The sequence below is a fragment of the Zootoca vivipara genome, chromosome 14, assembly GCF_963506605.1.
Source record: "Zootoca vivipara chromosome 14, rZooViv1.1, whole genome shotgun sequence".
In the NCBI taxonomy this organism is placed as follows: domain Eukaryota; kingdom Metazoa; phylum Chordata; class Lepidosauria; order Squamata; family Lacertidae; genus Zootoca; species Zootoca vivipara.
The window spans coordinates 29,643,864-29,655,228 of NC_083289.1; the positions used below are offsets into that span (position 1 = coordinate 29,643,864).

An 11,365-nucleotide genomic window follows, 5' to 3' on the forward strand; every position below is an offset into this window, starting at 1 on the left:
GGGAAGAAAGAAAAAGGAAGAGAGAGAGAGAGAGAGAGAGAGAGAGAGAAAGAAAGAAAGAAAGAAAGAAAGAAAGAAAGAAAGAAAGGGAGAAAGAGGATTTAAAACAAGAAGACTCTAAACATTTGAGAAAATGAAATGTTGTCATGTATGCCCACCTGCTAAAAGTCTGCCTGGAACAGGAGCCCTGTGGTGCCCTCCTGTTTTTGGGTGGTGGGCCCGTTTTGTTCCCAAACTCTTTGACACTCATTAGAGGAAGCAGCGGTGATGGAGTGTCATCAGAAATGTTCCAGGAGTTGTCAGCCTGCCTGAAAAGGCCAGAGCAATCTGGCAGGCTGCTGTGTCTTCCGCTGCTCCTCCATCTTTCAAAATGCTATGGAGAAATCTCAGATCGTGTGTCTTCAAGCAGACGCCGAACTGGCAGCCTGTTATTGACCCATTGCTGAGTTCTGTCAATATACATGAGCAAAGGGATAAGGCGCTAGTTATCGGGCAGGAGCTGTTCTTCAGCCCAGCGGGAGGCTGCCTTAATCAAAGGAGTGAGTCTGGATTCCCGCTGGCACCTTCCATGCCCCCCCAAAGCCTGGATCCGTGTCAAGTTCTGGTTCATTATAGCCCAAACAGTGGATAATATTGGGCCTCTGCTAGGGCTTTTCCTGGGGTGCTTGAGGCTGGTTAACTGCTTCGCTAGTGGCAGGTGATCTTTCCTGCTGTTTTCAAGATTTGGCTTTACTGTACAACATTTTGAGCGTGTGATTAGAACGGCATTGTGCAAATCAATCAAAAATAAAAGCGATAATAATTTCATGGCGGAAGCCCAAAGCAAAAGGGTTCTCCCCCCTGGAACTTTAGCTTGGGGCTGGGGAGATGCCAGAGGAAAATTCAGCGACGGAAGGGCTGGTATATATGGCAAGGACCTCTGACAACCACATTCCTATAGACCCACACCACTCCAACCAGAGAACTGAATGTGCACCAGTGGTATCCTCCAGGGACAGGGATCCCTCTTCAGGCCAAGGGCCACATTGCCTTCTGAGCAACTTTCCAAGGGCCAGATGCCTGTGGTAGGTGGAGCAAGAAGGGAAAGGGTGCAGAACAATGAATGAGCATTTTACCTTTGTACAATGGGCTAGTTTCTACACACACTGACCCACCACACTCTATCTTCTATCCAGACAAGGAAGAGGTGTTATTAGAGTTCAAGGACACATCAGAGCCAGGCAAAGCCACTCGTGGCCGGCAAGGGTTGTGCCTTGGGGAGAGTTCTGATGGCCAGATAGAGAGGCGCGGGGGGCTGCATTTGCACCTCAAGTCTTGAGGTAAAACGAAATGCAAAAACATGGAATGACATGGCAGGGAATGGGGAATGGGGAAATGTGTGTAATGTAGTCATATCCCATAGAAAGGGGATCTCAACACCATAACCAGATGCTGGAAAAACCTGTCAGGAGTAAGCATGGCCCAATGGTACCAGATAGTACCGTATGGGAAACAACCTTGCTAGAAAAATTAACCCATAAGCTAAAACTGACACAGGGACAAATAGAAGAAGATGGCTTCACCCCGGTATGGCTCCCCTTTATCACATACACAACCCAACAAGACAATGACAAAAATCCACCAACAGCATACAAATCAATATGGCTAACCTGATCCAAAACACCCACCCACCCCACTCACACATGAAACAAAGACCACCACAGCCAACCACAAATGAACAACCATATCCTAGGCCAACCCCAACATCTCTCACCACCAAAGGGACACAAGCAAACAGCAGAGAACCTGCACAAGCGACGCTAACAACCCCCCCCCACATATTAAGTAAAATAGAAACATCGTCACCCGACCCCACCCCCACCCATCTTCCCCCAACTACCTCTTTCCCCCTCTTCTTCCCAATGTCTCAACAAATGAAACTGATTTGTAAAATGTTACGAGAGACATTGCACATATTTTTGTAAACCAAGAAAATCTTTAATAATCATAATCATAATAAAGGGGGGGGGGCTCCTGCAAGACAATTAAGTCTAGAATTATGTAGCCACAACTCTGGATGTTTGAAAGCTCCTTGTCCCATTAGGGGGGGGGAATCAACTTGAAATAAGTTTATTTCAATATATCTTATATTCAGAATATTGTAATGCTGGTATCTGACTATATGTCTTTTGGGGGAAATAGTAAATATTTCTTAATGCCAAGAACACAGGTTGGAAGTGTGGGCAATGCCTGCATGCTACATCTGTGAAAAATTACTAGACTCTTTTTTTGGGGGGGGGGTTGTAATCCATATAAATACTATAGCTGGATACACTTTGCAGTTAGATCCTCTATAAATTCTATTACATTTTAAAATAAAATGAACACCAATGGCTAGGAAGAAATGCGAGACCAGCACTTAATAACTACTAAATCCATGGTGCTCACCTAGTATATCTGCAAAGCAAGAGGGGTTTTATTAAGATGAGGCTGATAGCTAAAAGAGAACTAGTGTGGTGGTGTGGCTAGAGTGCTGGACTAAGAGCTTGGAGAGTCCAGGGTTCAATCCCCCCCTTCATCCACGGAGCTCACTGGGTGATCTTGGGGGCCAAACAATGCCTCTCAGCCTAACCTGCCTCATAGCATTGTTGTGCAAATTAAATGAGGTGGGGGGGGAGAACTAAGTATGCCACCTTAAAGTCAGTGGAGGACGAAAAGGTGGGATACAAATGCATCTATCAATCAATCAATCAATCAATGCATAAACCAATCTCCCATCAGCCACAGCCAGAGAGCAATGTTCCCATCAGACCCAGTATTCTACAGACCAACCTGACTATGCCAGATGGGAGTTGTAGTCCAAAATATCTGGAGGATACCAATTTGAGGAAGGCTGCTGACTCCATTGCATACAAATAGCTTCCCAAAAACCACATATTGGAAAATTCTATTCCTTTTGATGTTGCCACATTCCCCCCCCCATTTGCTTTCATATAAATCCCTCCCTACTCTCTCACTCAGTCATTTAGACAAAAGAATGAATCAAAAGCGATCTGAAGGGGTGCATCTGAAGCAGGCTTCCTCAATCTTGGCCCTCCAGATGTTTTGAGACTACAATTCCCATCATCCCTGACCACTGGTCCTGCTAGCTAGGGATCATGGGAGTTGTAGGCCAAAAATATCTGGAGGGCCGAGGTTGAGGAAGCCTGATCTGAAGCTTCAAACTGATATATAACACTAAATCTGCAAACAATTCAAAAAGTACTATTGGCCAAAATATGTGGTGATCCCCCCCCAAAAAAATTAAAAATCACTAATATTTTTCCATGAAGAGATTTTAGACAGCATGTTTCAATAAAACTAACAGCATCTACTTTCCCCCCTACAATGGTACCTCGGGTTACAAACACCTCAGGTTACAAACACTTTGGGTTACAGACTCCGCTAACCCAGAAGTAGTACCTGGGGTTAAGAACTTTACCTCAGGATGAGAACAGAAATTGTGTGGCAGCAGCACGGTGGCAGCATAGCTGCCAAGTCTCCCGTTTTGCCCGGGAAACACCCGTTTTTAAAGCCATTTCCCACTGTCATCCCGAATGGCGAAATATCCCGTAATTCCCCCGGATTTCTTCCAGTGCCACTCTGCCCATGTCTGGGCACTGGAAATTGGGCAGCGCCGGCACCGGAAGTTGCTTATACGCATGTCTGGACTTGCAAGTCCTGGATTTCTAACCAGGACTTGGCAGCTATGGGTGAGAGCGAGGCCGCATTAGCTAAAGTAGTACCTCAGGTTAAAAACGGTTTCAGGTTAAGAATGGACCTCTGGAACGAATTACGCACGTAACCAGAGGTACCACTGTGTATATTTTGGACAGAATCCGAACTATATTGTTTTTTCAGAGAATGCCAAGGATAATTCTTGCATCTAGATGCATTTCCATGAGGCGGCTATATAAATTCATAATGAATAATATCACAAATACATACGGAGGCTTCTTTGAGTTTAGTTCAATGTTTCATTGAAATAATCGGAATAACTGAACTATTTGACCCAATGAACGCAAAAGTGCAGTGCTTCATAATAGAGATAGAAAAGCTGAATGAACTGTTGTAATATTTCAATTATTTTAAAAAATACTAAAAAAATGTCTTTCTGCAATGATATAAAAACTGGTTCAGTTTTTTTTTATATAAAAAAACACCCTTGCTACACAACAATAGACGTCTATATCCCTGCAACAGAGTACAAGAGCACAGTGCTGATCTAGTCAGGGTTAAGCTCTTTGAAACCCTGCAGTGGAAGAATTAAGCCTTTTTCTGAGCCAGATAAGGATCCTATCGGTGGTGGCCCCTGGCTTGTAGAATGCCCTCCATGGACTCTTTCTTTTTATTCCAGCTCCAGGCAAAACCCCATTTCTTTGCTGAGGCATTTGGGGACACTCATTTTAATCCATATTATTGTTGGAGTTCTGAAAGAGAATCTGTTGTTCTTAAGGATCTGTAGCTGCAAGAACTTGGGGTCATAGGAAGCTGCCTTCCTATGGCCCATCTAGCTCAGTACTGTTGGCAGTGATGGGCAGCAGCACTTTGGGGTTTCAGGCAAGTTCCCCAACCCTAGAGATGCCGTTGGGATCTTCTGCATGTAAGGTAGGTGGGTCAGGGATCCAGGTGGCTTTACGTGCCTTCGTTGTTAAATAGATTTGTCCTGTACATTGAGGGAATTTTCACCCACCTTGAGATCAGTTGTGATGGAGACTGGGTGAAAAATCATTACGGGAATAAGTACAACAAAATAGCTACCAGTCTATTGGTACTGAATTTTCCAAGCATTAGGAACATTGGAAGTTGCCTTATCCTGAGTCAGACCATTTGGTCCATTGAGCTCAGTATTGTCTACACTGACCGGCAGTGTCTCTCTAGGCAGGGTGCTGCTCTCTTTCCTTCAGGGCGTCTCTTTCAGATCCAACTGGAGATATCAGGGATTGAACGCTGGACACACTGCATGTAAATCAGATACTCTGCCACTGAACGACATTCCTTTCCACTGGAGGTACTTTAAAAGGTAAAGGGTAAAGGGCCCCCTGACCATCAGGTCCAGTCGTGTCCGACTCTGGGGTTGCGGCGCTCATCTCACTCTATAGGCCAAGGGAGCCGGCGTTTGTCCGCAGACAGCTTCCGGGTCATGTGGCCAGCATGACAAAGCTGCTTCTGGCGAACCAGAGCAGCGCACGGAAACACCGTTTACCTTCCCACCGGAGTGGTCCCTATTTATCTACTTGCACTTTGATGTGCTTTCGAACTGCTAGGTAGGCAGGAGCTGGGACCGAGCAACGGGAGCTCACCCCGTTGCAGGGATTTGAACCACCGACCTTCTGATCAGCAAGCCCTAGACTCTGTAGTTTAACCCACAGTGCCACCTGGGTCCCTGAGGTACTGCAATTTCCCCCTCCCCCGTGTGTGTAATACTAGCTTAACCACAGGCTTGACAGCAGTAGCACCACCATGGTGTGTGTGGTAACAACATTTTCACATGCATCTTATTCCTATTATTATTATTATTCAGTCCTCCACCTCAATCCCTTAATTAAACTGCATCAGGTCCTGCAATGACAGGGTTCCTCTATACTGGGATGGTTTTTTGGGGGGTTCATATGCTCCCCAATTGCCTCATTTGCTCCTCATGATGTAATTTCTCCTGGTCATTCTGGCTGGCTTCCAAGTGCAGGTGAATTTTCTGCCGGACATGCAAATAGTTTGTGATGTTCATCTGAACGGTTGATGGGAGTAGAGGAGCAACATGGAGCTTTTATTTTATTTTATTTCGCGTCCAGCAGCCGGGGAGCTTGTGAAAGAATCAGTGACCTTGGGCAGGTACAGAGTGCTCTTCTTTCAATGCAAAAGCATAACTATGCCCCTCTCATGCGAATGGTTACTAGATCTGTGGGTGCTGACTCTTTGAGCGCCAACATTTAGAGCACTAGGAGTCAGACACTGGATGTAACACATTTTAAAATTCAGAAATGTGGATACTGCAGACACAGGCATCTTCAACAAAGGAAGTCTCTCTCTCTGTGTGTGTGTGTTCCTTTCTCCCTCTCTCAGTGTTATTAATGCTCATGGTACCCAGAGAAATCACGATGATAAGAGTTCCTGACATGGGAGTAATATTGAACGAAAAAGACCAAAGTTCAATCTAGTCCTGCATTCATCCAATCAGAAGCTTCTGAGAAACCTGCACGTAACACATGGATACAATGTTTGTTTCCAGAACCTGAGGTTCACAGGTAGACTCCTTCTGTTCATCGAAGCTCCATTTAGCCATTGTACTGTAACTCATTACTGCCTGCAGCACGGGCAAGGGCTACAAATCCCATTCTCTCTGAAAAACTGGCCACACTAGCTGGTGCTGATGAGAGTTCAGCAACACCTGGAGGGCCGTAGGGTTCACCATCCCTGTTCTCTGCACCTCTTTTGAATCACTATTAAAGGCTATCTGGAACAGTGAGCTAGCTAGCACTGGGATTTTATACCTGAGAATACACCCAGATGATTTCTTAGAGAAGCCCCTGATTGCCATGTGCTTCTCGTCTTCAGCAGGAGCATCTCTGTACTTCAGGTATCCTTGGCTTCAAGAACCAGATCCAATGGACTCTCCCACCAGCTACGTACTTGACCCTTTCATGGGAAGCTCAGTTGGGAAAGGAGGGGGCAAATTGTCCCCACCTCTCCCTTTGTACAGTTTTGCTGCTCTGCTGCTCAAATTTTGCTGGAGGAAACTGCGGCTCTTCGAGCGCCACACCAGCCAGCAGATCACAAAGCAAACTCCCAGGCAAAGGGCAAGTGGGTGCCTGCGAGCTAGCCTTCTTCAACATTGCTGGGTTGTCAACAACTGGCCATTGATTGTAGTGTAAGGGCAAGGGAGAAAAGGAGGCCTGGCTTGCTCCTGTGCCTTTAACAGGCACTGGATCTGCAGGAATCGGCAGATTAGGCTGCTCACATCCATTAAAGGCAGAGCTACAGAGACGGCTTCAAAAGTTGGCAACTCTATTGCATTGTTTGAAGCCTCAATGCTTTTGTAGTGGGGGATGAAGGGAGGATAATTTTGAATCCACTCTGTTTAAATATTGGAAGAAGTATTAATCCACACTCTCTAGCTTAAGCCTCAAAGTGTCTCCCATTTTAGGTAGGAATTACACATGGAAGAGCAGCTAGCTCTTTCAGGAACATAGCTGCCAAGTTTTCCCTTTTCTCGTGAGGAAGCCTATTCAGCATAATGGAATTTCCCTTAAAAAAAGGGATAACTTGGCAGCTATGTTCAGGAATGACCTTGAGCTTCCCGACACCTGTTTGAGTTTGGATATCTTTTGCTTGCTCCCATGGAGATAAAATAAAATCATCATCATAATATTTACTGTTAATTTACATAAACATTGAAGGTGTTCACAGCACTCCACATACAGCAGCTCAGCAGTCCTTTACAACTACCCTGAAAAGTAGTCTGATATTATCATCATCCCTATATTGCACCAAGAATGGGCAGGTTGCCTAAGGCAGCCACTCTCAGCTTTGTTTCCCACCCACCTCTGTGTTTTGGATAATTCCTACCAATCTCATGCAGCACAGCCCATAGTCAGGGCTGATGAGCGTTGTCGCTCAAACCATTTCATTACTTTTAAATTTATTTACTGCATTTCTATCCCACCTTTTCCAGTTCAATGTGGCTTGCATAGTTTTCCTCCTCCACATTTTATGCCCACAACAGCCCTATGAGGTTGGTGGGTCTGAGAAACAGTGAATGGCCCAAGGTCACCCAGTGAGCTTCATGGCTTAGCAGGGTTTCGAACACTGGTCTCTCTCTCCCAGGCCCTAGTCCAACACTCTAATCTGCCTTTCGACATCTGACTTAATGACACCTAGCAAGCTCTTGCCTGAGTTGAGATTTGAAATAAAGCCCCCTACACACACATAGTACCATTTGCAACATAGGGATGGCGTCTGTATCCCATTCTTGTAAATCAAATATATTCCAAACTACATAAGCATGAGAGGAAAGGGGAAAGAGAAATCGCCTCTCAGTCTTTCTACTCAGGTCTCTGAGCATCACATTCGAAGCAGGCAGATCCTTCCATTGATCAACGGAGCCAGATAATTTCCCAGTCCAGAGATGCATAACAAGGAGGCTAATGAAGCACTGGGCAGCCAGAAAGCCATTCACAGCCAGGTGTTAAATCGACACAGCATTTGATGGCAACAGAAGCAACCGCTGCAATCAGAAGAAAGTTACTGCCCAACATGCCTGTTGGAGCCACTCTTAAGCTCCAAGGCACCCACGTTGTGACGCAGGCCCAAGTGATGCCTCCCCATAATTTTCTGTCTCTAGAAAAATGGGACATCATCAACACTATCCTCCCTTTACCCTAAAGTCACTGAGATGGTTGCAACAGTTTAAACAGTTTAAAACAACTCGCAACAACAGAAATAAGGCGCATCCTGAAAATATCTATCTCCTAGAGACGTACTACTGCTAAAACCAAATCTTGGAGCATCAGTTACCACCAAGAACAATAGAATTAGCCTTGGTGGTGAGTACTGTGGATGCCAAAGACTCAGGTATTTGGGACTCTTGAGGTGATGATCATGAGAGCTTGTCTCAATTTCTCTCCCCTGAGAGCAATTTGGATGCTGTGTGAATGTGCTCAGCTTGGTCCAGTGTAAGGAACTGAGACTGAGATTATATAGTCACCTTGTGTGCCTTTTTGAGACAAAAAGTGGGGTTTTTTGGGGGGTGGGCCAAATTGTCTAAATAAATAAATAAATATTGGACCAACTAATGTTTGTGACTCCCTCCTTTCCATTTTTATTCCCCTCCCCCCTTTGGACATTTTGGGTTGCAGAAGAATTCTGTCTCTCTTAAGTCCTTGGCTTACAGAATGACCATCAGTTGCTCCAGGCAAAAGGAGTGTGCCTTGTTTCATGTTCTGGCATAGGGGTGAGAAGGATGGTTGAACTCCCACCAGCCCCACCACCCCTCCACCCTTCACTCTCATGACCTTCCTTAGCCTGACTACCCATTGACCTTGGACTGAGCTGCCTGCCTCTTTCTCATAGACACCAGACAGTCTGTCCCTTCAATGGACCTCTTCACATGGCCCATCTGGAGCAATGATCATCTGCAAAAGGTGAACTGAAGCTTCTACAGAAAGATATGAGGAAGGCTGAGCCAAGACTATATATAAGTTAGAGTAGGTTTTCTGGATGGGGGATACACACAGGGAGGAGGCATTGACAGGGGACTGTGGGCAGTGAGAACACCCTCTCCCCACATCGCTTCATGCAGCAGTTGCCAAAGAGTGGGATCTTTGCATTTATCCACCTACACAAGTTGGGGGGGGGGGGAGAGCGGTTAAAGACTAGTGGGCAGAGACATGGAACACTTCCCTGATGACTCACTGAAGCTCCTGATAACAGGCAGCTTGAGAGATAAATTTGGCTTCCTTTTTGGCCCAGCTCTCTGGAAGTTTGAGGACCACCAGGCTAATGGACCACATCAGCATTCTCTTGCAACAGTGCGTAAAGACAGAGAAAGACTCCAAACCTCTGTGGCTTGAAACAGAGAGAAGGGTGGGGTGGGGGTGGGGATTAGCTCATTTTAAAAAACCTGCAGCTGTGCTAGTCTACTTAGTCTTGCTTGTGGGGAATGGTGGTGGTGGGGAACACAATGTAGCTCCTGGGATTATTCACGTATGTGGCTTAAATCACTTTCTCTCGTAACATACAGATAACTATTGTGACAACAGGATAAACTGAGTGTGAGGGAGACCAAGGAAGGAAGGAAGGAAGGAAGGAAGGAAGGAAGGAAGGAAGGAAAAACAGTGTAAAGTGTTCCTGCCATATTGTAGAAGTCCTACTGTAGCCTCCCAGTTTCACACCATGATCTTAATGAAGGTGACATTCAATAACACAAAGGGAGAAATCCAGAATCCAAGTGCTCCTTTGGATGCTGGTATTTGTCATTGCCTAATAACACTCCTTGAATGCCCACACCATCTCCACAGCCAAGGAGGGTTAACTAAAACACCACAACACTAAAAACAAAACAAAACAAAACCTCGACTTGCTCAACGGTCATTTGGTTCATGATCAGTTTCCCAAGGAACCTTTTGTTAAATGCGCACACACACACCTCTGCAACAAGTGAGCCCTGGTCAGAGAAAACAGTCACTCAGCCTACCCTGCGGCACAAATTCTAGTCCCATCTTTGCAGGAGTCAAAGCATGCATGAAAATATATTCTCCCTACTATCTCAACCCTTCCTACTCTCTCAATGGGCAGGGCTTGGCTTTGCTATTACCACTCTCCTGACCATCTAATGCTTGCCTGTCTGCCTGGCATAGATTGTAACATACAGACATGTAATAATGGAGCAGGACACTGAAAGAGCATCAGAAGATCCCTGCAGCTGGATCCACCTATTCTAACATCTTGTTCTCACACAGTAGCCAACCAAATGTCCCAGTCTGAAGCCCACAAGTGTGCAACAGCCCTTTCCCATCTCTGGGTTGTGTCCTGAGACCCACACTCCAATGTTTAGCCAAAAAGAAGTCAGAGCAGAGTCCAAAGCTAGAAACAGACCCAGGCAAAGGCTTGAGACTCTAAGGGCCCAAAGGGAAGTTTCTAGGGCTGTGGGTTTTCTCTGCATCTCTCAGGCAAAGCCAAACTTTCCCCATGGAAGCAACACCACTTCCCCTGACAGTGCTACAACATTAGTCCTAGCAGTCCAGTCCTCCCTTCACCCCATCCCAGCTCACTTCCGAAAGAGGAGGAGAGCCCAGAGCTGGCAACAAAGAGTTGGGTTTCAATACCTTCCAAGCAGCAGGTCCTCCACAAGCCCGAGTGGGTCATGACTTCTTCGTTTTTCCTGCTGGTGTCATTGTCGTTTGTGGACTTAGTCCTGCACACACCCCTGGAATACAGCCAATAGTCTGTGCCCACCGCGATGGTCATGAGGCTGAACGCTGCAAAGGCTCCCAGGGTGGTGATCAGCATCTGGATACCTCTGTCACACATCCTCATAATGATGCATGGTATCGTGGACAGCCAACCGGAGGGGAAGGCAAGGCAGAGGGAGAAAGAAGGCAAAGGTGTCGCTCACACTCCCTTGGAGCTAGGGGGCCGGAGGCATGCAGGGGAAGGGCTGCCCCTTCTCTACACAAACCGGGCTCTCCACACCAGAGGAGGGGGACCCCGCGGGCTCCTCAGGTGCTGGTCTTCTTCGTTTCGAGGGATCTCCTCCCTTCCCCTCTTGGATGGAGCATGAGGCTGAGATCCAGCCAGGCGCCTGCTGCTCATCCCCGATCTAGACCCCGCACGCCGGGCTCAGAGGCGT

General features: G+C 46.4%; 1 protein-coding gene across 1 annotated transcript in view; it reads right to left on the reverse strand.

Annotated features, from left to right (window-relative positions):
* Positions 1-11,087, reverse strand: part of CACNG3 (calcium voltage-gated channel auxiliary subunit gamma 3) — a 74,914-nt gene extending 63,827 nt beyond the window's left edge. The window contains exon 1 of the mRNA XM_035131593.2: positions 10,842-11,087. Coding sequence (XP_034987484.1) covers positions 10,842-11,052 — 211 coding nt within the window. The 5' untranslated portion in view covers positions 11,053-11,087. The remainder of the gene's footprint in view (positions 1-10,841) is intronic.
* Positions 11,088-11,365: the final 278 nt, after the last annotated feature.